At 40.5% G+C, this 27,334-nt stretch overlaps 1 protein-coding gene across 3 annotated transcripts in view; it reads left to right on the top strand.

Annotated features, from left to right (window-relative positions):
• The window catches only part of LOC125460784 (transcription factor EC), an 84,916-nt gene extending 61,810 nt beyond the window's left edge, over positions 1 to 23,106 (top strand). For 2 of the 3 annotated variants that reach the window (XM_048548696.2, XM_048548695.2), the window contains exons 4-8: positions 10,006 to 10,138; positions 13,102 to 13,158; positions 13,267 to 13,342; positions 14,189 to 14,336; positions 20,449 to 23,106. In XM_048548696.2, the coding sequence (XP_048404653.1) occupies positions 10,006 to 10,138; positions 13,102 to 13,158; positions 13,267 to 13,342; positions 14,189 to 14,336; positions 20,449 to 20,823 (789 nt within the window). In that variant the 3' untranslated portion in view covers positions 20,824 to 23,106. The remainder of the gene's footprint in view (positions 1 to 10,005; positions 10,139 to 13,101; positions 13,159 to 13,266; positions 13,343 to 14,188; positions 14,337 to 20,448) is intronic. The other variant, XM_059652439.1, reaches the window with a different exon arrangement.
• Positions 23,107 to 27,334: the final 4,228 nt, after the last annotated feature.

Genomic DNA, 27,334 nt, shown 5'->3' with positions numbered 1-27,334 from the left:
GAACACAGCAGGCCAAGCAGCATCTCAGGAGCACAAAAGCCGACGCCTCGGGCCTAGACCCTTCATCCAGCCTCACATTTTGTTGTCTAGGACCTTGACAGCTTTTAGTTTCATTGTTTTTCTAGCACTTTTTTGTTTCCTGAGTGTCTTTGTTTTTGGTTCCTCTGCCCATTTTGCCCACTCTTTTATATGATTCTAGGATCACTTCTTGTGTCTTCTACTATGATGATGGATAAGAAATACTTGAATCAAGTCTCTGCCATTTCCTTGCTTCCTGTTATTAATTCCCCAATCTCACCCCCTTCAAAATAAATGGTCACTGTTGCTATGGTTTTAGTTTTTAATATTTCTTGCTAGTTTGCTTATATACTTCAATGACTCTCTTTTTTAACTCATTCTGTTCTGGTTTTTAGCATTTATCCAATTTTCTGGCCTACCAGTAATCCTTGTAGCGTGGTAAAACTTTTCTTTCAATTTAATACCAACCTCAACTTGCTTATATCATCACAGAGGGTGTATTCTTTTCAAAGAATTTCTTTCTCAATGGAATATATTTTTATTGAGAGTTTTATTGAGAGAATATACCTAAAATGTCTGCCAATGCTTCTCTACTGTTTTATCTTTAAACTTATTTGCTTACTCTAATGTTTTCAACTCTGTCTTCATATCCTTATAGTTGCTTTCAAGTAAATTTGTGACACCAGTTGCAGAACCAGAAAATAAAATTCTATTTTGTTATGGTCACTCTTACCTACAGGTACCTTTATTTTGATGTGATTTATTAATTATGTCTCATTACACACTAGCAGGTCTAAAATGTGGAGCTGGAAGAACTCTGCAGGCCAGGCCGCATCAGAGGAGCAGGAAAGTTGACATTTTGGGTCTCTGAAAAAGGGTCTCAACCTGAAACAGCAACTTTCCTGCTCCTCTGATGCTGCTTGGCCTGCTGTGTTCCTCTAGCTCCACACTATTATCCCTGACTCCAGCATCTGCAGTTCCTGCCATCGCCAGGTCTAAAATAGTCTGTTTCTTGATTGGTTCAAGAGTGCACTGTTTCGAGAAACTACCCATAATATAGGAAATGAATTTGTCTTCCAGGTTACCTTTACCAGTTTGATTTGCCTAATCTAAATGAGATTAAAATATCCCCCAATTATTGCAATACATTTATTACGAACTTCCATTGTTTCTTGATTTATAATTTCTTAAATATTGGGACTGTTAGGTAATCTATGAACTATGCCAGCCAATGACTGTCTCTTTCCCCCTTTGCGATTTCTTAGCTTCAACCAAACCTATTATATATTTTGGTCCTCTGTGAAAGGGTTAGGTTCATTTTTCAGAGACCCTCGTGGACTTGATGCAAGAGCAAGACACTGACCTGTTTACAAAAACACAATCCTTTATTATTTAGCAAGTACAAGCTGCAGAGGATTGCTCTACGTAACCGGGCACAGAGTGCTGAGTATCATGAGCGATTCTCCCCAAACAGGGGACAGTCCCCGCTTTTATACCCTTGGAATTGCCAGACACATAAAACAAGTACTACGTCTGAGGACAGGGTACAGCTTTGATCATCACGCAGTGTATGATAACAACAGGATGCGATTTCATGTGGTGACAACTGCCTGGCTTGATCAAAGGTGACTGACCTGGCCATTTCAGCAGAAACAGGGGTAGGCAGCAGTGTGGGTAGAGTCACAAAGATTACATAGCTTAATGTTTTTTGTGTTTACATATGTTTCACACCCAATCCTATTCAGGCAGAAAGTTGAGACAGTGTTCACATACCCCTATATGAGGAGAGAAGGACCATAAAAATTCATGGGATGTTAACCCATTAGCATCTCATTCCCTACTTTTATCATTCCATGATAACCTATATCAGGGCTGAGAAGGGAGCTACTAGTCTGTCAGTCATAATTCTGGAACAAGGGTTCAGGCATACCTGGAACACGCAGCAAATAATTACGACAATAAGACAACCAATCTATACAGTAGGTATAAGCATCAAGAACTACCCAGAAGCTATCCCAACCATCCTTCCCCAGGTCGGGGTCCTTCTCTGTACTGGTCCAACTGACCCTGTATGTCTTCATAGCTTGAGTAATATTATAGGATTCATCGGTAACATGGGTAATGCATTTATCCCCTATAATCGTACATACTCCTCCTTTTTGAGCCAGCTGATAGTACACTGCATACAGGGTTTGCTGAGCATAGGGCCGAAGTTCGGCTAATTCTCGATTTACTGCTTCCAATGCCAACATCATGCCATTTCCCAGGATGGCGAGTCCTCACATAACATAGTTTTGGTTTTTAGTGGACACCATCCCTGAGGCTACTCCTAAAGTGACAGTTCCTAGGAAACCATATCCCAAGGGGGAGCCCAGGGTTACTGGATCCTGCCACTTAGTGCAAAACTCCTTGCTTATGGGGCATGTGACAATTCATCGCCAAGCACGTGCTCACTGAGGACAAGGGACTGTAAGAGGCCCAAGGTCCCAACAGCAAACCGCACCGGTAATGTTGGAGTAGCAGTAGAAAAGGTCCCATTGAGAAGCACGGTAGCAGATAACGGACTCACGTACTATCTTGTAACTATTCCAGGAGGATTGACCCTTAAATGGTTGGAAGCCTGAGGAGTGAAACGGAAATATCCCATACCCCATTTCTACATGGGCGCCATTACAACTCCCACAAGTCCACTGTATACCTGAAGTCACATTTACTGGGCTTGATACCAAACAGGTGCAGTTCAATAGCCCTCCTTTAGTTGTAAAGTTCGTTTTACACACTGATGAGGCCGGGAAGCATCATGGGGATGGTTGGTGACGTTTACTAAGGCATATAAACAACAGCATCCAGTACCATTAAAACAAAGCGGATAGCTGGTTGGATCCGTACAGTTGGCCCCTTCCTTCCCAGGCTTAGGTTTAGTACCTGTACATTTGGAGGAGCTGTTAACAATCAATTCCATACATCGACCCTGCACACCCCTCGTCCAAGTTCCTCCCTACCCTTGGCAAGGCTCACCAGACTAATCTACTTCATAGAGTTGGTGAGGGTTCCATCCTGAGGTTGCTACAAATAAAGCTTCTACAGACTGTGCTAGCAGATAACACACTGATTACCATACAGTTGGTAATGTGTCTTATAAAGCAAATTGTCCTCCAGGCCTAATACCATGAAGGCAGCCATGATATCACAGAGTGCGAGTGTAGTCTTTAGGCCATCTGAGGGCCCCATTGTTTACAGTCACTCAGATGGATCCAGCGACTCTGTCCTCGGACTTTGATTGCTGTTGGTGTCTGAAGGAGTATTTGGGGGTCCTTTCCACCTGGATCTGAGCTTGGGGTGATCCCAGTCTTTGATCAACTCAACGTTTCCCATTTGCAGTCTGGGGTGTTCATTCTGGTCATCTGAGCTCTGGTCCATCGCTTGTGATGGTGGTCTGAAGGCCTGCTTTACCTGTGAATGGAGAAACATTGCAGATGATGTTAGCTGCTGAAAATATGTTTGCATTTCCTCTTCCATAATATTTAAGCCTACATGGGCAGTTGGGTCTGTGTCGGCATCCCAAGGGGTCCTACTGGGTCGGCCATAGATTATCTGTGCCCCCAAGAATCCAGTAGTGGAGTGCGGTGTTATTCTCATGTGGTACAGAGCTAGGGGAAAAACCTTTAACCAGTTAAGGCCGGTTTCAGATGTTAGCTTAGGTAATTTAGCTTTGAGAGTTCCGTTAGCTCTTTCCACTATCCCTGCCACCTGGGGTGGTACGCTCAGTGGAATTGTTGTTGGATGTGTAATGCATCAAACAATTCCTTATTAATCTTTCCAACAAAGTGGGGGCCATTATCTGAACTAATTTGTCGAGGGACTCCAAACCTTGATATTACTTCAGTTAATAACAGTTTTACCACCATCGAGGCTTTGTTGTTTGTTGTTGGGAAAGACTCTATCCATCTACTGAATACATCAACAATCACAAGACAATACTTATAGCAATGTACATGCAGTAATTCAATAAAATCTAGCTGAATACATTCAAACGGACCACCTGGCAAGGGTATTCTTCCTGGTGAGCATCTCACCCCCTGACCAACATTGTTTTGCTGGCATGTCAAACATGATGCTATACAAGACTGAGCTGCCTCTGCCAGTCAGGAGTGCCACCAGGTACAGAGCATGATACCACTCATTCCTTCCTTGCCAAGGTGGGTATCAGAATGAAGACAACCCATGAGCAAAGGCATCAAAGCATCAGGTATACACACTTGGCCGACTGGAATAACCCAAAGGCCTGACGACGCAGAATTGGAAATTCCATGCGCCTTCCAAATGTCCTTTCCAGAGGCAGGGGCGTCCCCTGCCACCGCTGAACAGTGACAATATCTGGCATGCCTGTTGTGTTCGAAGCAGGTGAGCAATTTATCACCTGCTTGCTCATAGAGTGCACAATAAAAGTGTGAGCTGCAGCAGCCTGTTTGGCAGGCCAATCAGCCCGAGCAGTGCCCTGCATAACTATGGAGTCATCGGAGGCGTGGGTGACATATTTGATAATGGCCAATTGTTTAGGGAGAAGAATTGCCTGGAGAAGGTTGCGGACATGCAAGGAGTTCTGGATGGGTGTGCCCGTGGACGTTAAAAACCCACTCTGAGACCGTAGCTGGCTGAAGTCGTGGGAGACGCCAGAGGCATACCGAGAGTCAGTGTAAATATTCGCTGACTTCCCTGAGGCTAGAATGCAAGCACGAGTGAGGGCAAAAAGTTCTGCTTTCTGAGCAGACATCGGTGGGGGGCGGTCAAACGCTGCCGATTCTAATGTGGAGGCGGTGTCGACAATTGCGTATCCAGAGAGGGGGGTACCCAAGGGGGCCATGGAGGAACTGCCGTCAATAAACAAGACAAGATCTGGAGTAGGGAGAGGGACGTCAGTAAGCTCTGGGCGGGGGAGGTTAGAAATTAGTTCCTTACTAAGCAGTCATTTGGGTGTTCTAAGACCTCATCCGGGGGTGGGGGGGGGGGGCGGTGTTAGAAAACGTGGCTGGGTTAATAGTGGAGCAGAAAGAGAATGTCAAGAGGGGGTTGTTAAAGAGTGCGACTTTGTAGCAGCTTAAACGTGCCCTGGGTAAGGTGTTGAGAATGGTGGGAGGTGAGGAGGGCTACAACAGTATGTGAGGTATAGAGGGTAAGAAGCTGGTGGAGAGTAACATTAGAGGCCACAGTGACTAAAGAATAAACTGCAGGAAGAATCTGAGAACAAGGAGGTAATCCCAGAGCTACAGAGTCCAGAGTAGTAGACAACCTGTCATTTGCGACTGCCATGAGTCTGTGCCAAGACCCCAGTAGCGCATCCATCCAAAATATTAACATATAGCTGGAAAGGCTTGTCATATAAAGGTCTTCGCAAAGCCGGGGCCTCAGCAAGGACTGCTTTTAAGTCTTGTAAAGAATGAATTTTGTTTGTCAGGGAGAGTGAAGGTTTTTGGGGCTTTACAAGAAGCCAAAGGGGTCAGTAGTTTAGTGAGTAAAGTTACATTAGGGAGCCACGGTCGACCATAATTAACCAATCCTAAAAAGGCCCTCATTTGCTTAGGGGTGGTGGGCAAGGGGGTCATAAGAATAGGTGAAATACGTTCAGGGATGAGTGTACAGTGGTGGTGGTAAGGACACAGGCAATTGCTGGGGCTCATGGTAGTGTTGGGATGCCTGTAGGTGTTGATTGGTCAAAGGTAGGCAGAGTTGTGGAGGGGGTAGTGCTCCCAGAGGGGCAGGAGGGTGCCCTCTCCAGTCCTCCTCGTCTTGCTCGCCTGTGTTGTTACTTTGGAACAACATCGGCAAGCCAGATGTGTCAGGAGGTACCTCCGATTTTTCTTTTTCATCAATTCGGCCTGCTACTCTAATCCTAGTTCTCTGTTTTGTCTTTCCCTTTCCAGCCTTTCTTGTTTAACCTTTTCCCTTTCTTTCATTTCATGATCCTCAAAATGCAGTTTTAAAACCTCCTAGGTTTTTGGTTTCCCCTCATTATCACATACACTAATCCCTCTCTGACATGCATTATTTTCCCAGCGGGCCTGTTTAGACTTATTTGTTATTTCCTCAGTAGTCTTTCTCCACGTGGATATTAAACTTTTCCTTTATGTCCCCATATTACATTCCAAATGACCTCTTCCGCTTTTATGCATTTATCTACATCCCAAGTTCCCCCTATTGGCCAAGTTTCATTTCCCAATTTTTTATTTAGTCATGCCAACAGTCATCTGAACCATTCTTCATTTTCATGGTCATCCTGACATAACCGATGCAAAGGGGTTCCGGCACCCGACTTATCCAACGTTTGTCCCATTTTAACACTTCAACTTCTTACTTCTCTCTATATACTAGTCCAGTGTCCTTGGTCTCCACACCCACTTCAGGGTCCTGACCTTCGCGTGGGGGAGTTCCCCTCTTAACAAACGGTCTAAGGCAGGGTGGTTGAGACAGACACTGTAGTTATCCTTTATCTTAAGTACTACGTTCCAGGGACTCGAACCCCAGTATTGGAGGACTCTAACCTCCGAATTCCAGGGGGACTCTAACCTCCCTGCCGAATTAGTTTATCAATCTGTACTGACCTGGGGATTCAAACCCCAGTCACCGGGGGACTTTAACCTCCTGGAATTAGTTTATCATAGCCCTGGGGACTCTAACCTCCAGGCATAGGATCAATCAGTATACATGATTGTGAGTCGTCTCAGGGTTCCATCAGTACAAAGCTGCGTAGAGACGAGGGGTGGCATGAGTGATAGGTTAGTGAGATGTGAATCATACCTTGTGGGCCCGTCTGTCTCACCTCACTGACACCTGAATGATCACTTATTCAGTCCTCCATGCAAGACCTCTGGACATATTGGAACCCTGCTCACAGCACCAAATGATAGGTTCGTTTTTCAGAGAACCTCACGTACTTGATGCAAGAACAAGACACGGACCTGGTTCCAAAACACAGTCCTTGATTATTAAGCAAGTGCAAGCTGCAGAGGATTGCTGTACGGAACCCAGCACAGAGCGCTGAGTATCGTGAGCGATTGTCCCCAAACAGGGGAAAGTCCCCGCTTTTATACCCTTGGAATTGATAGATACACAAGTACTACATCTGAGAACAGGGTACAGCTTTGATTGTTACGAAGTGTATGATAATGACAGGAAGCAATTTCAAGCGATGACAACTGCCTGGCTTGATCAAAGGTGACTGACCTGGCCATCTCAGCAGAAACAGGGGTAGGCGGCAGCGTGCGTAGAGCCATAAAGATTACAGAGCTTAATGCTTTTTGTGTTTTCAGATGTTTCACAGCCCTACATAGGTTTCACACCCAGTCCTATTCGGGCAGGAAGTTGAGACAGTGTTCACATACCCCTGTATGAGGAGAGAAGGAGCATAAAAATTCAGGGGATGTTAACCCATTAGCATCTCATCTGGACCAAGATAAATTCTGGCTTCTGTATTGATCTTGTCCTATCTTAAACTGAGGCACTTCTCCTTTTCTTCAGCCTTTCCGCGATGACAAATATCCTTCAGCATGTAGGTCCCAACTGTGGTCGCTTTGCAACACTGTGCCTTATTATGGCTGTCTTGTCATGCTCATTTATTTCAGTTTTTCATATCAAACTTTTTGAGCCCTGTGTAGATTCAGATGATGAGTATTTAATTCTCTCTTCTGACCATTTTCTTCCTACTCTAACTTTATTTGCTGACGCACACTTGTGTTTACATTCTCTGCCTCTTCTTGACACACTCTGGCTTTCACACCAACATCACTCTCCTGCTCTATAAACTTGGTCTTTCTCTGTGGCTTTTTCAATCGCCTCTCATGGGAACCTTCCACACAGCTAAACTTACAAGCCAATCGTGTCTCAGTGGTGCAAGAGGCTATTCAAGTTGAGGAAGGAAAAATGAATGTATTTACAGTAGAGGACAGTTTGTTGAGTGGGATAGACATAGTTCTCTGCAGCTCTGACCATGAACCTTGAAGGCTGGGTTCCCTCATTATTGTTGGGGGTGAAGGACATTTCTTCAGGGTTGAAGAAGAACTTGGTGTGAGAGAGAAAGGTGCATTTGTTGTGTTTGGACGAGGAAACTAGTGCCATAAGTAGGATGAAGAAAGAGATTTTGTTGTGGGTGAATGAGCAGGTAGAAACTTAATTAGAACAGAACCACAAAAATAATCATTTCTGAATTACTACCTGTGCCATGAACAAATTGGTATAGAGCGAATAAGGCCAGAAAGTTGAAGACATTACTGAAAATTGGTGTGCAAGAATAGGGTTTCAATTCATGAAGTACTGGCACCAATACTAGGGAAAGCTGCAGTGATGGATCTTGCCTTCAGCTGAACTGTGAAACACTTTTTTTTTCCACTGTAAAATATTAAATAAGTTGTCATTGTTTTCCAAAAACACAATTTTTTTATAGTACATGACTGGTATTACTTAAAAATGAACTGAACGTTGTCATTCCTTTCTCCAATGAGATAGTTTATATGTGTGACTTACTTGATGACTTCTACTCAACTATTTAGCTATTTATAAGGGAAATAGTTCACATTAAAGCAGAGAGCATTCCAACTGAATGAATGCAACAAAAGATTCAGTGGTGTAGTGGTAGTGAACCTGCCCCTTGTTCAGGAGGTCCATGTTCAAGCCCTACCTGCTTCAGAGGTGTGAAAAACATCTCTGATTAGAAAAACATGATCAGAAAAATGCAACAAGAATGATAGGCATTTAGGAGACAATGTTGACTAGACAGAACACATTATGATATCTAGCAGCTAGACCTGACAAGCTTGCTTGAAATTCCAAGCTACACAAATACAGATTAAGAATACCATGTCATAGAACCAAGAATTAATAAATTGCTTACTTTAGACATTTTGTGCGTTCCCAGATTTTTAAAAACTCAGGTCCAATACTTATAACAAAGTAAGAACAACTGTTTGAATGGCAAATCTTACTCAGGATTAGTGACTTAGTTTGGTAATGAATACAATTAGAATTATAGGGAAGAACCACAGTAATCAGATGTAGAAGATATAGGGAGTTGTATGTGAAGTGTAGTAACTTAAGGCCATAAACCAAAATCTGGAAGTAGAATTAGACTGGGTAACATAATTTTTCTACTTTTAATTGAACAACAACTAGGGCAGCATGGTGGCTCAGTGGTTAGCACTGCAGCCTCACAGCACCAGGGACCCAGGTTCAATTCCAGCCTCAGGCAACTGTCTGTGTGGAGTTTGCACATTCTCCCCGTGTCTGCGTGGGTTTCCTTCAGGTGCTCTGGTTTCCTCCTACAGTCCAAAGATGTGCAAGCTAGGTGGATCGTCCATGCTAAATTGCCCGCAGTGTTCAGGGGTGTGTGGGTTATGGGGTGTTGGGTCTGGGTAGAATGCTTCAAGGGGCGGTGTGGGCTTGTTGGGCTAAAGGGCCTGTTTCCACATTGTAGGGAATCTAATCTAATCATAATCATATTTATATTCAAATTATTAGGGAGAAAAAAAATTGTTTCACAAGGTAATTTTACCATTTGAGTGGTTCTTCTATATAGCATAGCTTAATTTCTGAATGTGGAATAACTGTCATATTTGCATCATACCAGTTAACAGATTGATTGATATCTCCAGAGATACTTGTTTTATAAACTGCAAGAAAAAATACTATTAAACAGTTGTTTCAGCTGTGCCCTATAATGAGTTGATTATTTTCAATTAAGGCAAGGTGCAGCTGATATCGTTTTAACAAGAAAGCTGCCAAAGACCTAATGAGAAGGTGGTAATTGTTCTCAGTAGGATAAGTTATATTTAGTAGTTTTTCAGCATTCTCATCTTCTCAAACTGAAGCAAATTTGAAGTATGTTTTGTAGGAGTAATACATGAATGTAAGTTCTGGAAAATATAATATGTGGTGTATCAAATGGCAAATTTGATGCTATTTTGGAAGCTTTATTTTTTTTTGCTTTTTATTTACCAGATGCCATTATCCAGCAATATTTTGGATGCCTATAATGACCAGGGTATGACTGCAACTACTATTGGATTTACTGGTACTTCTTGCTCTACTAACCTTTCAGTGAAAAGGGAAATTGCAGCAACACAACCTGGAAGTAAGTGTTATTTGTAGCTGGAAATACATGGCAAATTTTCATGATGTGGTTATATTGCTTAAGTTTGAGATTATCTTGAGAAAGGTACAGAAAACTAACTGTGGGCAGAAGATAGTTTTTTAATTAATAATTTCTTAGTTTGAAGTTTTTTTGACATTGCATTTGAAATATTTACTATATTTTTAAAAAATGCTTGGATTTTGTGCCAATATGCCTAGTTGGGATAGTATCGCTGAGGGAAATAAATTTTAACTATACTGCTTTTGAAAGCAGCGGACTATGTAAAATCTCTAGGTAGAATTGATTCAAGCTGTAGTTGGTAACATACTTCCTGGTTGTTGTGAACAATGAACACCAAATTTTTTTTAAAGTTAATTCTTGTAATGGTAGCAAATCCATTTGATATGATGAGATCATATCAGCAAAGGATGTTTGTACTTTTTGGAGTAGAATCTTTTACTACACTTGATATGGACCATAGTTTAACATAAGGGCACAAATACCTGGCATTATGGCAGGAGTGGCATGACAAATCATCTACTTTCCATACATTTGACATGGAACTAAAGTTCTCCAAGCTATTACATTTGTTAAAATAACTAGCTTTATGGGAGAGACCAAATCCTTGCTTTCGAATAGCACTATGCACAATTTTGTTTAAGACAGAAGTTGCCACTCTTTTTAAAATAAGTCCCTCCCTTTTCTCTACTGACATTCATGCTTACTCTATATTTCTAATTGCTGACTTTGGGGCTTCTTCACATTGTTGTGAAACAGAACTCCAGCAGCATCTTATAACATACTTGTAGTTCCTTATGCTTTATGAAGCTGAAGTGCTTTAGGAAATTATCAACTAGAGACCATTAATTACAGTTTAACTTCAACCATGTCAAATCCTGTTTCAATGATAAAACTTGGATCTCAAATAAGTCTCTATATGCATGTATACAGATTTCCTCTTCTCTACTCCTTGCTCTATAAATTCTTAAAGAAACATTTCTGGTAAATATAGGCACCGTCTAGGGAATTGTGCCCTTCCCAATTTCTACCTCCAGTTCCTCTTTTATATTGGCTTTGGTACAGCTATGAACTTCAAATCAACAGATGTCAGATTACAATCTGACCTGAAACTGACACTACAATTTTTGCTTCTGGTGAAATGCAGACAATGCTTTTTGCATTGACAGCTTTTGTATATAAAGGCACCTGCTAACTTTATATATCCCATGATTGGGAATGGTCTCAATACTCTTTATTTTTACTGTGACTAGAAGTAAATCTTGACCTCTAACAGATTCTACTTTGGCTTCTAGTCACTCCAATCCTGTGCTTTTTTTGTGGCTCAGTCTGATACAAATAAAATGGACTCAAGTCTATGGCTGACCTTTTTCAGCTATAAATAGAAAAAGCATCAAATACTTCACATCCATGCCTTCTAATAGTATTGAAGTCAAGCTTGCTGTTACAGTCTATAGATAATGGGAACTGCAGATGCTGGAGAATTCCAAGATAATAAAATGTGAGGCTGGATGAACACAGCAGGCCAAGCAGCATCTCAGGAGCACAAAAGCTGACGTTTCGGGCCTAGACCCTTCATCAGAGGGGGGGATGGGGGGGAGGGAACTGGAATAAATAGGGAGAGAGGGGGAGGCGGACCGAAGATGGAGAGTAAAGAAGATAGGTGGAGAGAGTGTAGGTGGGGAGGGATAGGTCAGTCCAGGGAAGACAGACAGGTCAAGGAGGTGGGATGAGGTGAGTAGGTAGCGGGGGGTGCGGCTTGGGGTGGGAGGAAGGGATGGGTGAGAGGAAGAACCGGTTAGGGTGGCAGAGACAGGTTGGACTGGTTTTGGGATGCAGTGGGTGGGGGGGAAGAGCTGGGCTGGTTGTGTGGTGCAGTGGGGGGAGGGGATGAACTGGGCTGGTTTAGGGATGCAGTAGGGGAAGGGGAGATTTTGAAACTGGTGAAGTCCACATTGATACCATATGGCTGCAGGGTTCCCAGGCGGAATGAGTTGCTGTTCCTGCAACCTATACTTGGTTATACAACCTATACAACAGTCTATACTTGGTTTTTGTTTCAACATTTCCAAGGCTTAGGATTTTTGTTTAATTCTCATTGCTTCTCTTGCTTCCACAGTCTTCAGGCTTGGAATGAAATTCTTTATTTTGCTGCATGTCTTTTATTTTTGCTGTGTCCTGTACGATGAACCTTTGCCTCTTAAAGAAAACAAACTGTTATTTGTGCAATGAAACTGGAAAACTTCTTGAAGTTTGTATCTATTACTATCAACTCTCCTCAGAAATCACTCGTAATCAAACCATTTTGTTTTCTTGCATGTCCTTTTTACAGTAGAAAATAGAGGCGGGGTGGGGGAGAGACTTGCTAAAGAACAATTCAACCAATTTAATATGAAAGGTTGTTCCAGCTAGTTTATTACCATATTCAGTAACAAAGAATAAGACTCTGTCTGACACTTTAATTAATATCATGCTGTCTTAAATCCTAATGAATTTAGGAAGCTGGGTGGATGTCTATCATCAATATATGAATCAGTACAGAAGTTCTCCAGATTACGATCAATTTAGAACACTGGTTTTATTATTAAAATACAAAATTGTGCACTTATATTTAGTTTTTGTCAGTTAACTGGATTAAGATTGTTTACTGGGATGAGACAGCAAAAGGATTACTCACTGGATATCCCTATGGATTGGGATCTTCTATCCTTTGTCATTAAAAAGTGTTAATTCACGAAGATTTTAGGGAAGTAAATTAAATAACTCAAGGGTGGATCTTAATCCGAAATTGCTTTCAAAGATAATTTCCCAAACTGAATTTATAAATGGCTATCAAAGGTTGTTAGAATGCGGGCACAAGCCTATCAATGTGTATGATTTCAATTCTATTTAAAAATTGAAATAATAGCTGCTTGAAACTAACGAGTCCTCATTAACTGTGGCAGATGCTGAAACACGTGCACTTGTTAAAGAAAGGCAAAAGAAAGATAATCACAATTTGAGTAAGTGTGGCCTAATTCAATATCATTGTTTGGGTTTAATTGTGTTAACTTACAGAATATGCAATTTAATTGTTATACAACTAACTTAGTTATCTTGTTACTTCAAAGTTGAACGAAGGCGTAGATTCAACATCAATTATCGTATCAAAGAACTTGGTACCTTAATTCCAAAGTCAAATGACCCGTAAGTACAGAGATGTTTTCAAGAATCTCTTTTAAAACACTTGGCCTTAGATTTCACTTATCGAGATTTTTGCAGAAATACAACTTGTGTAATGATAAAACAATTAACTTTGAACTTTAAAGTATTATTTCCTCACCTGTGCTGCATGGCTTGAACTGTAATTGCTTTAAATTATTATTCTGAATTTAAATGGCTTTAATACTGTTTAAATACAAAATAGTTGTAAAATGCCTAATTATACTAAGAGGTTATTTGCCTATTCTAATTTTTATGCAGAGGACCCTCTGTTTTTATGAAGCCTATTTTTAATACTGGTATTTATGGTAAAGACCAAAATGGTCTTAAAGCCGTTCACTGAATTAGTAATTTTTAAGAACTCTTAACAGTTAAGATTGGGTCCATAAAGATAGTGAGATAAATGATTGGTATGTTCAAATGCTTTTTTAAACTCTATTAAATAATTGCCATCAGACTGGATGGGATACTGATATCAAATCTGTTGAATTCAGAACAATACAGCACAGAACAGGCCCTTCAGCCCTCAATTTAATGGGTTGTGTTCTTAGCATTTAGAAGCTAGCAGTCAGTCTGATAATTGACATGCACCTATGTTTTGAGGCTTGATTAGTGGTGGGTTTTGTGAAATAGGTAAAATCTTTTTCTGGTATACAATCTCTTCAAACCTTCAATCATGTACCGATAATGCTCAACATTGTCATTGCATAGCTTTTCCTCTTAGGTCAGAGCACAAATGACAGAGGAGCTAACATTTTAAATGTATCCTTTCTTGATTTAAAATTTTGCTGAGGCAGACTTTTTAATAAAAGATTACATTTTACACTGCAGTGATGTGCGCTGGAACAAAGGTACCATTTTGAAAGCATCTGTGGAGTACATCAAGTGGCTTCAGAAAGAGCAGCACCGTGTCCAAGAATTAGAAAACAGGCAAAAGAAACTGGAACAAGCTAATCGGAGATTGCTGCTACGGATTCAGGTATGTCAAGAGCCTAAAGGCCAAAGATTGTTTGTACTAAGCTGCTTGGATAAAGGGAAGGGAACTCTAGTGCTGCCAATGAAAGGAGACCAGAGTTGTTTAGATTTTTGAGTGAAGGAAGAACTGAGTAGCGAAGGCTGTGGATGTCACTGGCAGAACATTTACTTCTCAGCCTCCTTGAATCACTGCAAACAATGAAGATGTTCCCAGAGTGCTCAAAATTTTAGCTTGTGGCATTGAAGAAATGGGAAGATAGTTGGATGTTTAGGTGACGAATAAGTTGGGAGAAGGTAGGTTGCCGTGTGCTTTATATGATGCCAATCAGATTTTAGAATCTACTATCAAAGTGGATTCAGCAAATTGCTTTTGGATGACAATAGAATAGTATAGGTTAGATGGGCTTCAGATTGTTGTGCCGACCTGTGAAACCATCGAGGGCTGACGGGTCTGTACTGTGCTGCAATGTTCTATGTTCTTTGGTAGATTACGCACACTGTGTAGCCATATTACTCCTATGATTTAGAAGAAATGAATTTAGCCTTAAGATGGATGAACTGCTGACAATGGGCTGTTTGTTCTGAGAAAAACAAATGCATTGGTGCTGTACTCAAAGCAAGTTCATATTATTCCACCATACTGCTACCTTCCTGTAGATTGTAAACAGGATTCAGTGAACCTGGTAGGAAACTCTGAACACTGTAGGTCTGGTCAGTTCAGGTTTTGGTGAATGATAAGCTCTCAGCATAAACATCTCCCCAATCTTTGGAATTACTGTTGAATATCAAGGGGAAGGATTTAGATTCTTGGTGCTGGTCAATGTCTGATGCTTGCACAAATGTTAATCAGCATTTGGCAGAATGCTATTCATTCTGTTCATGGGTACAGACTACTTCATCTGAGGAAGTAGAAATGGAATTAAATACTTCATTCAACAATTTTCTCAAACATTGACGTCCATCATTATAATGGAAAGTCACTGAAGCAGCTGAAAATGACAGGGCTTTTGCACTTGGAATGATTTCAGTCAATGGAGAAATTTCACTGACAACATTAACAATTTTATAAGGGCTTCTTGATAACACACTTGGTGAAATGCCTTTAAATCAAAGGCAGGAGCACACCTCTGGAATACAATTCTTTTTGGGGACTAAGGCTACATTGAAGTTTGTAACATTGTGATCCTGGGATAATCTAATTTTATTTAGTGGGCAATTACTGATGAGCATATTGCTTGTTAGCATTGACAATTTCCATCACTGAATAGACTATTAAGATGCAAACAAGGGGCAAAATTAGTTTTTGTTATAGAAAACTGCCCAGGTTCTGGCATTTACTGGCAAAATGAGAATGTGTTGCATTGAAGCAACTTGGTTTAGGGCATGACTATTTCTCAGTACTGCCATCAACCTATTGTGTGGGGCCTATAGCTTCCAGTTGTTGGCAGTATGGTTTTTAAATACTAGCCATTTGCTTAAGACTTGTATCCAGTAGAGTCTTCAGCATGCAAATGGACCGTTCACTTTGTGCTACTTGCTGAAGGTGGCTGTAATATTCAAAAGTTGTTTTTTGCAGTTGTGTGCAGGGCTCAATCTCTTCTTTCAGTTTTCCTCCCAAGATTCAGAAGTCTCTTTCAGCTAAATAGCAGTCCAACCACCATTTCAGTTAAGCTTTTAAAAAAGTGTTCCCTTGCAATTCATGGAGCTGTTTCATATGGTGTCTCATTCTATACAGCACCACTTAATTTTTGGTGTACAATAGTTCTGAAGAATAGTCATGTAAATAAATGTAGATAACCAGGTGTAGAGCTGGATGAGCACAGGCCAAGCAGCTGGGCTTTCTGGCCTGACCACCATTGCCTGTCCCTGTAATTCCCCTGAAAGTGGTGGCAGTCCTTTCAGTGCTGTTCACTAGTAGGACATGGGTATCACTGGCATTTATTCTGTTTTGTTGTTCTTCAAAGCAGGTGATGAACTGCAGCCCATGTGCTGCAGGTTGACCCGCAATGCTGTAACAGGGGGAATGTCAGGATTTTGACTCAGCAATACAAGGAACAGAATTGTACTTCCAAGTCAGGCTGGTGAATGGCTTGGAAGGAAATTTTTCAAGTAGCAGTGTTCCAATGTACCTGCTTCCCTACTACTAGCTGGAAGTGTTTGGGAGTTCTGAAGGTGCTGACGAAGATCTTTTTGGCAAATTTCTACAGGGCATCTTGCAGATAGCCACAAGATTGCTGAGTTTCAGTGGTGGAAGGAGTGGTCAGTCAAGTAGGCTGCTTTGTTTGGCTGTGTCTAACTCCTTGAGGTGCTGTTGGAGCTGTCCTCATCCAGACAAGAGGAGTATTCCATCCCATGCTGACTTCCTCCCTGTAGATGGAGGATAGGCTTTGGGGAGTCAATTGAGTTACTTGCTACAGCATTTCTGGCCTATTTTCTAGCCACTATTTGAGTCCAGTTTGGTTTCTCGTCAATGGTAAGCCAAAATTAATGGAGGATTCAGTAATGGTAACATTGAATGTTAAGAGGTGGTGGTTAGATTGTCTCAACAAAGATAATCATTGCCTGGCATTTGTGTGGTGTGAACATTACTTGCCATATGTGAGCCAGGGCCTGGACGTTGTCCAGATCTTCCATTTGAATATGGATTGCTTCAGTATCTGAAGAGCTTTGATTGTGCAATGTTCAGCATCATTCTATGTCCTCATTTCTGACCCTATGGAGGGAAGGTCACTGAAGATGATTGAACCTAGGACATTACCCTGAACAACTCCAATGTCCTGAAGTTGACTGACTTCCAACAGCCAAAACCATCTTCCTATGTGCCACATATGATTCCTCCTAGCAAAGAACTTTCTCCCGATTCCAGTTTTGCTAAAATCCCTTGGTGTCACACTTTGTCAAATGCAGCCTCCATGCCTAATGCTGTCTCGCATACCTTGCTTGTGGAATTCAGCTCTTTTGTCTGTTTTGAACCAAGGTTGCAATGAGATCAGGACTTAAGTGAACATGTTGGAACTCACTGGGTGTTGGTGAGCAGTTTTATTGCTGAGTAGGTGCTGCTTGAGAGCATTTGATGTCTACCTTTGCTTTTGTGGCAGTAATTGCTGGTTTGGATTTGTCCCCTCTATCTATAGAGGACATAGCTGAGCAATTTTCCACATTGTCAGATGCCAGTGTTGTACCTGTGCTGGAAGAGCTTTGTTAGGGGTACGGCTTGTTCTAGAGCTCAAGTCTTCTCGTTCAAGAAGTGTGCCTTAGCAGCCAAGCTCTAGCTCCTCCTGCTGGTGCCTGGTTGCCCAGTAAATAGAGCAGCAGAAGTGATGGGAATTTTGTTTTCGGGGGATCAGATGAGCATTTCTGTGAAATTCTATTATTCCACATGTATCTTGCCTCCCTGGTGCCAAGTATACAGATATCAGAGGCTGCTGGCCATTTTTCTGGGGTTAGGTGAACATTTGGAGTTGTGATACACATTGGTATGATTTGTAGGTGGGTCAAGGGTTGTGGACTTGCTATTTAACTCCAAGTTTAATACAACTTAGCAAACTAAACTGCCAAAGTAGTAATCAAGACAGAAGTAATTTAGACAAACATGAGGCTAGAAAGAATGATACAAGAGGGAGGGCTTAGATTCCAGGGTCAATGGGATTCCATCTAGAGAAGATGGCACCTGTACAAGTCTGGTTGCATTTGCATAGAGTTGATACTATGTTCCTTGTAGGATTTTATTGGTTTTAGGGACCATTTTGAAACTATATATCAAGGGTGTAAAAATCAGAATATCAAAGGAATATCAGAATACATAAAATACTAGGAGATGATTAGCAGTAGAATAGAAAAGTCAATTCAGGATGGATTTGGAAAAAAGGAGAAATTGAAATCTTCTAAACCAGATTGCATAGTAATCATAAATGCACAGTATAATGAACAGCAAGTTACAGGCACAGACTGCCATTTGAAATTATGATGTAAGAAATTTGGTTCAAGGAGACAAGCTGGGTGTTACCTGTTTTCATTGCTCATGAGCAAAGAGATCAGTGGTATTGTTAATGAGAGCATTGCCATACTGAAAGGAGAATGTCCTAGAGGGTTTAGGAGTGTAATCTGTTTGCCCACAGCTAAGGGACAAAGGTCCAATGCATTATTCTGGGTAGTCTATAGGCCACAGATTCACACATGGTGTGTGAAGGCCAGTAGGTACCATATGTCCCAGATGAATGCATTCAAGAAATGTCAATACCTATAAATAGGTAATGATCAATCTATCAGACTTTGGGCAAATTATTGAAAAGAACATTTCCAAGTGATTTTAATTACTATGTGGAGAGGCACAGATTAATTGGGAATAAACAGTTTTAGTCAGGGAAAGTTGTATTGCTAACTTAATATTTTGAAGGCGTAATAAGGTGAATCGGTAGTGTAATGTTGTATATCCAATTCTTTTGGTGAGGAATTGGGCAGGGTTACATATGACTGGCTGAAGAAATAATTGTCTATGGGATACATGGGAACACTGAGTTGGATCCAAAATTGGCTCAGCAGACAAGAAACAAAGGGTAACAGATGACACAATTTTGTAAATGAAAAGCTGTTTCCAATGGTTTCCTACAGGGCTCAGCTTTTAGACCTTGTTTTAATACATTAGACTCAAATGTTGGAGGCATGATTGGGAAATTTTCAGACAATGCAAGCAGTGACTGGGTAGTTGATGCAAAGGATGCCTGTCAACTGCAGGAAGGTATGTGGTTTGCTTGAATGAGCAGAGAACTGTCAAATGGAATGCAATCTGGAAAAGCTCAGTTATACATGAGCAAATGTGAAGGAATGCAATATACTATAAACACTGGGGTATTCAGAGGGTTGAGGTATTAATTGCTTGTATGTGGGTCCTTCTACTGACAAGGAGGTGGATAATGTGATGAAGACATTAGGATGCTTTCCTTCACTAGTCAAGGTATTGATTACAAATGTAGGGATATGAAGTTGGAACAATGAAAGAGTGGTTTGTCTGTAACTGGAGTCTTGTGTGCAGTTCTAGTTATCACATTATCCTTCAGTAGTTATGCATTTTCTGTGGGTACTATTTACAAGAACACTGCCATGGCTTGAAAATTGACAGCTATAAAGAAATATTGGCTAGACGAAGATTACTATTAGAACAGTTGGCTGAGGGGTGAGTTAATTGAGGTGTACAAAACCAGGTTTTTGGATAGTGGATAGCTGTACCCGATTTCTTCTAGTCAAGATGTCAAATTAACATGTTGTAGAGGGAATGCATGGAGAAACTTGTTTCACCCAATGGTTATAGTGGTACCTGAACTGGAAAGTTGCAAATACTGCATCCTTGCTGAGTGTGGAAAAAGTATGGCTAAGTCTGGCAATCAGGCTGTTAAGTTTCCCTTTTGTGGTTGAGACATTGAGATAACAATTTGGGATAGAATTAAGTCATGTGGACAAATGGGTTTATCAAAGATGAGTCATAAGGCTGCCTCAAGGGGAAATATTTTGTTTAACTTGTTTAAAGTGAAAGTTAGGTGCACTGTAATGTAGTTGGTTAAGTACACTGCTTTCTCAAGGAGTTTGATATAATGTCACATGAATGATTTTGGGCTTTATAGCTTCTGAAATAAACTGTGGAGTACGACTGTCTCTTTAGAAATAACATGGAGGCAGTAGAGGATAAATGGCTCTACTCTGAAGGGGTCGAGAGACCCAGATGTAGATGAACCTCCTTTTTGTTCTTTTTAAAAAGAACTGAGCTGGAGAATGCCATTCAGGCCCTTAAAACCCTCTGCCCTGTTTTGATTAAACTATTCTTCAGATCATGCCGATGCTGCATTCTTGCTATTTTAAAGTGTTGTTCCTGTGCTTCACATTGTTATTGCTTTAGGCAAAAGTTTATAGCTAGTATTATGTGGATATGGTTGTAGACAAAACTCTGAAAACCCCTTTGTTTTTCAAACTGAAATAGATCCAATTTTGGACTGGTGTTGAGATGAATATTGTAATTACCCTTGTGCAAATATCCCAAAAGAGATGGATTTGTTCTCCAGGCACTGTGGCTGACGCGTTTATAAATGACAATGCATCTAAGATGGCTTTATTTTTATTTCCAGGAGCTGGAAATGCAAGCCCGCATCCATGGGCTACCCATTGTGTCATCAACCATTAGTCCAGCTGAGTTGGTAACTCACATTGTCAAGCATGAGTCCTACCAAGGGGACAATAGCTCTGATTATCTGCAGCAGCCAAGCTTGCCTCACATGTTGAATGAACTCAATGAAGCATCCTGCAACTTCCTGGATCCATTGTCACATTTCACAGACTTGTCGTTTAGTGCTGCTTTGAAACAGGAAAACCGTCTTGATAACATTCTATTAGACAACACAATCTCTCCATTGGCATCGGATCCCCTGTTGTCTACAACATCACCTGGTGCATCTAAAGGAAGCAGTAGGAGAAGTAGCTTCAGCACAGATGAAGAACTGTGAAAAATATGTAGCGAGGGACAGTGATCATTTCACTTAATGATTTAAGCATTAAGGCAATTTGCTTACTGCTTGATGCCTTGAGACATTTGCACATCAGGCTGTTAACATTTTTACTTTGAAGATTAGATTATTCTCCATGTTGTTTATTTCACTTTTGCTGCTATTAATAATCCTTCATGTGGGAACATGATCTAGCTTTCACATGGGCCAAATAAAACCAGTGTTCTGAAAATATGTAATTATATGCACAATTAATAGGATGCTCCAACATTCTTTTTCACCAGGTGTATTTGCAAACAACTGATTTATATACTTGCTCATTTTAAGCAGAATGTTTATTTTCAATCAGGCATTTTTTGAGGACAAGTATGGAAATTTGGATAGTGAAGGAATCTGCCAAAACTGAATCAGAACTTGTTATGCTAATATTTTGTGTATGCAATATTGCAGTGTCCTGTTTAGTAGAATTAGACATTAATAATGGATCAGCTGGAATTGCATTTTTCTAAACGCAAAATGCATACACTTGTAGAACTTTGGAATTGATTCCACTCCTGCCCCACAACCGAGTCCAGCTGCACTTCTATGCTTCAAGGAAGGGAGATTAATCTCAGTTCAGTTGATTTTTTTTTCATTTTTAAACTGGACAAGAATCCAGCATTCATTACCAATTTTTTATATAATGGTAATTGATTAAAAGGGAGATGGTGAATTAATTACTTGAGAAATAAATGATGTAACATGTTAAGTTGTATTCTGGCCCTTTTTTGGACATGGAGAGTTATGTTGCAGTATTACATAAACCCTGTTCAGAGCATAATTAGGTTATAATATTAGAAGCATAATACATTAAAGAAATGCAAATTGTAGAAATTATTTGGTACATTTTTGGTTTAAATTGAAATTGCTAAGGAATGTTACATTTTGTGTATCTTACTGCAAAAAAAACTGTCTTAAACTTTGTTTTTTTGTTTGAAAATATGCTTTAATGATCTTCCTTGTGAAATATTTCATGTACCTCAGAAGCCATATAATTCTTTCACTCTATGTTAACTGTCTTCCCCATCTATTTGATCTATTTTTGTTAGATAACAAATAGAAAATTAAATATTTGCAATTAGCAAAAGGGCATTACAATAACTTGTTAAATTTCCTATTTTTCAACACCAGATTGCATTTATGCTGCAACTTCAGTATATTGAAATATTTATGGTGCCTTTTAAAATATAAAGTAAAACCTGGGACACTTAGCCAAAGGAAAAGAATTGAGGAGGGTGACCAAAGATCTTGGTCAAAGCTATTTTCAGAAAGTCATTTAAAGGGAGGTGGAGAACTAAGGGAAACTGAGGAAATCCTGGAGTATGTGGCTTAATTCGTAGTTCCCAGATCTTCAAGGGGATGTGAGTGGAGAAATGAGGCACAAAGCCAGTAAACTTGAAAGCTTGAAACCAGATTGTAGTTATTGAAGGTTACAGACATTGTGGGAGAAAGACCTGCATCATGAGAATTTTAAATTTCAATGTGGTTTTTAGGAATCAGCAAGGACTGAAAAGGAAGGGATCATGAGTTGGTATTGGAAGATAAGGACAGTAAAATTTTGAGACCTCTGACCTCTGATTTAAATGATTTGTTCATCTAGTTAGTTATGGCTGAGTATTGTATCAGCATAGCTGAAGACTTCAGGACCTGTTGAATGGATGTGAAGTCTAGACATTTTGTGAATTGAATTGCTACAGTGTAGAGCAACATTGTTTTATGCTGGATTGGAAGGCTGTTGCTCAACCTAAAGTATTTGATAGTAATATAAACTTCAATTGTGAGAATCAGAGTATAATAACATAGGTTGGGGGAGGTGTAACCTCATTTGATCTCAAAGCATCTAAACCTGTTCTTGCCTTAAAGACTGAGACAAATAAGTAATTATTGTCAATGAAAACTAATTTTGATGGAAAAAATGTTTAGCTACTTTCCCAGTTCTGCAAACATGGAATTGCAACTGTTACACACTAACTGTGCTCATTTCTGAAATGAGGGAAGAGATGAAGATTTTTAACAGCTGAGAGTGGATGTGACTAAGTAGCTTGTACAATGATATTTTGGCTTGGCCATTGAGACTGTAATCTCTTCAAGGCTTTAAACTACTGATGTGCATTGCCATTGTATTATTTTGTATGCAATAATCTTTGTAAAATGTGTATAGATTTTTAATCTTTCAAAACATTCTGGAAATCCTTTATGTACAGTTTTTTTGGTTTCTGGTTCCAGTTGATTTTTGGATATTACTAAAGCATTAAATTCACCAAATTTATTTTAAACTTGTCTTCAAACATGATCTTCAGTTTTCATTCTAAGGTCATCAAATGCTCTGATTTGTTTAAGAATTCCATGCAGCTTCATAGCTTGGAAAAACAAATTGTACAAAAGACCAGCCTTACTTCAAAGAGAATGCTGGAAAAACTCTCCAAGAAAGAACTCAGGCAGGGAATTAGAGCAGGAAGGGAGCCATGAAATGACCTTGGCAAGTAGGGTTAAAGAGAATCTCAAGGCATTCTATACACTAGAAACAATAGGATAACAATGGAAAAGGTCAGACCATTCAAGGATGAAGGAGGGAACTTCCTGTTGGAGGCAGAGGATGTGGGTGGGTGCTAAATGAGCACAGGATTTGGAGGATAGTGAGATTTGTATGGAGCATGCTATTTTTGGAGCATTTTGGGATCAAGAAAGAAGTGGTATGGGATCTCCTTGAAGAGCATTAGGCTGGATAAGACCCCAGAGCCTGCTGGTATCAACACCAGGTTGTTGAGAAGCAGAAGGGGAGATTGTTTGGGCCTTGACCAAGCTGTTGCATCCTTTCTAGCCACTGGAGGTCCCAGAGGATTGGCAAGAAGCTAATGTTTTTCTGTGCAAGAAGGGAATTAAGGATAACTATGGCTGGTGAATCTCATTGGTAAACTATTGGAGAGAATCCCTAGATAGGATTTACATGCATTTGGAAATGCATGCCCTAATTAGTAACAGCCAGCATAGCTTTGTGGGTTAAGTCATTGTCTTACTAACTTGATTCCCTTCCTCAAGGAAGTCAAAGGTGATTGAGGGTAGACTAGTGGATGTTTAATGTGGATTTTTAGTGAGGCTTCTGATGAGGCCCCTCAGGCTCATGCAGCAGATTAAATTGTGTGGGATCCATGGTGATTTGGCCATGTGGATTCAGAAAGTGTTTGCCCATTGGAGGCAGAGGACAATGGTGGAAGGGTTTTTCCTAGCTGGAGGTCTGCCTAGTGTTCCACCAGACTCTGTACTGGGACCTCTGATTATACAAATGACTTGGATGAAAATGTAGATGGCTGGGTTAGTATGTTTTGAAGATGAGTGGTGTTGTGGATTATCATAGGATGCAATGCAGCATAGAGCAATTGCAGATATGGGCGGAGAAATGGCAGATGAAGTTTAATCCTGGTGTGATGTGCTGCCCTTCGGGAGATCAAATGTTAAGGAAATATACAATTAATGGCAGGATCCTGAACAGCATTGATGTACAGAGGGATCTTGGGGTTCAAGTCCATACACTGCTGAAGGTGCTTATGTAGCTAGTGAATGCAGTATGTGGCCTGTTTGCCCTTTGTTGGAGTATTAGGTATGAGTTGATTTTGTGTTGCATCTTTATAAAACTTTGGGCTGCACTTAAGAGTATTGCATAGAATTCTGGTTGCTACACTAGTGTAGCAATGTGGAGAATTTGGTGAGGGTGCTGAAGAGATTTACTAGGATGCTGACTTGGTTAGAGAGTACGAGCTATTGCCAGAGGCTAGGAAAATCTCTTCCCTTAAGAGGGTAAGGGCAGACTCGATGGTGTCTAAAATTGAGATGAATAGGCTTAATGGTCTGAATCTCTTCCCTGGAGTTCAAGTGGCCCAAAACTAGGGGTGTATTTAAGTTCAGGGAATTTAATGGAGGTCATAGAATCCCTATGGTGTGGAGACAGGCATCTGCCTGTAACCCACCTAATCTACACATTCCTGAACATTGAGCATTCCAGCACAGCCAATCCAACTAGCTTGCATATCTTTGGACTGTGGGAAGAAACTGGAGCACTTGGAGGAAACCGATGTAGACAGGAAAGCATGCAAGCTCTGCACAGACAGTTGCCCTAGCAGTGCTGCCCTTCCAAGGACCGTTTTTTAAACATGGTGGTAGGGGTCTAGAATGTCAGGAGTGGTGGCACAGATATGATAGGAGTATTGAAGGACTTTGGGATAGGCACACAAATACAAGGGTTATGGGCCAAGGACAGGCAGACATTTAATTTGGTGTCCTGTTCAGCACAACATTGTGGACCAAAGGAGCCAATCCTGTGAGTTTTAAGTTTGGTAGCATTGGTGGAAGGAGAAACAGTCAACTTTGAGTCCAAAATGACTCCTTAGAACTGAGTTCTGAAGTCATACCAGACTAGACACTGCTCTTTCTCTCAAGTTTTTCATTCCACTGATACTGCCAGACCTGCTGAATTTCTCCAGCTTTGTTTATTTCAAATTTGTAGTACTTTGCTTTTATACTAAAATATGCTTTAGTCAAAATATAAACATTTGGGACTAACCATTTTTCTATGGTAGGATTTGATGTTAAGTTTCTTTTAGGAAAAACACATCCCAAAATTTAAAATAGGCAAAAGATCACAACCTGCTTTTTATTTCAAAAATCGCCTTAAAGACTGCACAAAATATTTGTAGTTTAATCAATAATCTTGCTAATTGTGCTTGAATGTATATATTCTGTATCCAAAGCAGAGATTTTTTTTTAAATGGCCAGGCATTGCCATTGTCTAACTTTATCGATCTTGTGATGTCCTCCTCACTCATGCATGAAAGATTTGTGCCAAACTTTGGAGACATATGTCACAAACTAATTAATCCACCTGGAATATTCATACACTCTACATCAAACCAACAATGTCCTCGGCACTGGCAGGGCCACCACTATTATCCCTGAGTATGTTCTCTGTCCCAGTCTCACCAACAGTATAGACTTCCGGAAGTTGTGGCACAGTGGTAATGTATCAGGAAGGAGGGACGTTTTCTCCAGAAGTCACCGACATTGACTTTGGACCTTGTGAAGTCTCATCGTGTCAGCTTAAGCATGGACAGTGAAATGATCAGCAATCACTTCCTGCCCTTAGCTGATAGTTTAGTATTCTCCAATGTTGAACACTATGTGGAGAAAGAACAGAACTCCACTTGAAGGTATTAAGGCTACAGTGTATTCTGGGTGGCAGGACTTTATGTCTGGAGCAGTTCAATAGCGCCACTATTGAGTCCACCAAATCCTTAAAGGAGACAGGTGCTACATTGGATCTTAAGCAGGTAAAGAAGGAGCCAACAAGTTGGGTGGGAAAAGCTACGCTTTTGCGTTCAAAGAATGTGGGGCTGAAACTATCTGGTTTTAACTACCTCAGGTGTCATAGTTTGACTGAGGTATGATGCAATAAATGGAGAGGTTTCTCTTGCTTCCCATCAACTTTTGTTTTGTTAACACTTCCTGACTTTACATGGACATCACGGGCAGTCATTTTTGTTTTCATTCTGGAGTTTAGCTCTTCAGTCTGCACTTGGTTGAAGGTTAAATGACGTTGGGAGCACAGTGTCACTGAAGGAATGCAAAATGAGCATCAGTTAGTGGGTTAAGGCTGATCAAGTGCTAATTTGATAGCACTGTTGATGACTCCTTCTACTATTTCGATGATTGAAAGTAAACTGATGAGTTGGTTTATGCCTGGGTTAGGTTTGTCTTGCTTTTACTGCACCCTGGACAATTTTGTACATTGGCACGTAGATGACGGTGTTTAGCAGTACTGGTACAGCTCATTCTAGAACGTGAGTCTTCAGTACTGTTACCAGAATGTTATCAAGGCCTAAATCCTTTTCAGTAGGTAATTACTTCAGTTATTTCAATTAAAAAAAAGTCATGGGTTAGAGCTTTTAGAAGTCATTGTCCTTGAAGATTTTGGCTGCCTTTTGAACCACTGCACTCCGTTTGATTTTAGGTACACTCAATGTTGTGGAAGGAGATCCAGTAAGACTAAAGGAATGGCAATATATTTCCAAAGCAGGTTAGTCAGCAGGTTGGAGAACAATTTGCAGATGATAGTGTTGCTATATATCTGCTGTTGTCTTTCGGATGTTTGTGATCCTACGCTAAAGTGGTGCTCTCTAAGGAGCATTGGTGAATTTCTGCAGTGCACCCTGTATTAACATACATTGCAGCTGCTACTGCTACTGTTCACCACTAGTGGGTAAAGAGTGAATGTGGTCCCAGTTAAGCTGGCTGCATTTTCCTAGGAGGTGTCAAGCTTCTCAACTGTTGTTGGATTTGCTCTTGTTGAGATAAAGGTGAACTTTTTTTTGCATTGTTGGTTTGCATCTTGCAGATGGAGGACAGGTTTTGGGGAATCAAGAGCTTTGATATTTGCTGTGATAATGGGAACTGCAGATGCTGGAGAATCCAAGATAATAAA

Source organism: Stegostoma tigrinum, chromosome 18 (assembly GCF_030684315.1).
Source record: "Stegostoma tigrinum isolate sSteTig4 chromosome 18, sSteTig4.hap1, whole genome shotgun sequence".
NCBI lineage: Eukaryota > Metazoa > Chordata > Chondrichthyes > Orectolobiformes > Stegostomatidae > Stegostoma > Stegostoma tigrinum.
The sequence above is the reverse complement of the archived record's forward strand: the minus strand, read 5'-3'. Positions and strand labels throughout refer to the sequence as shown.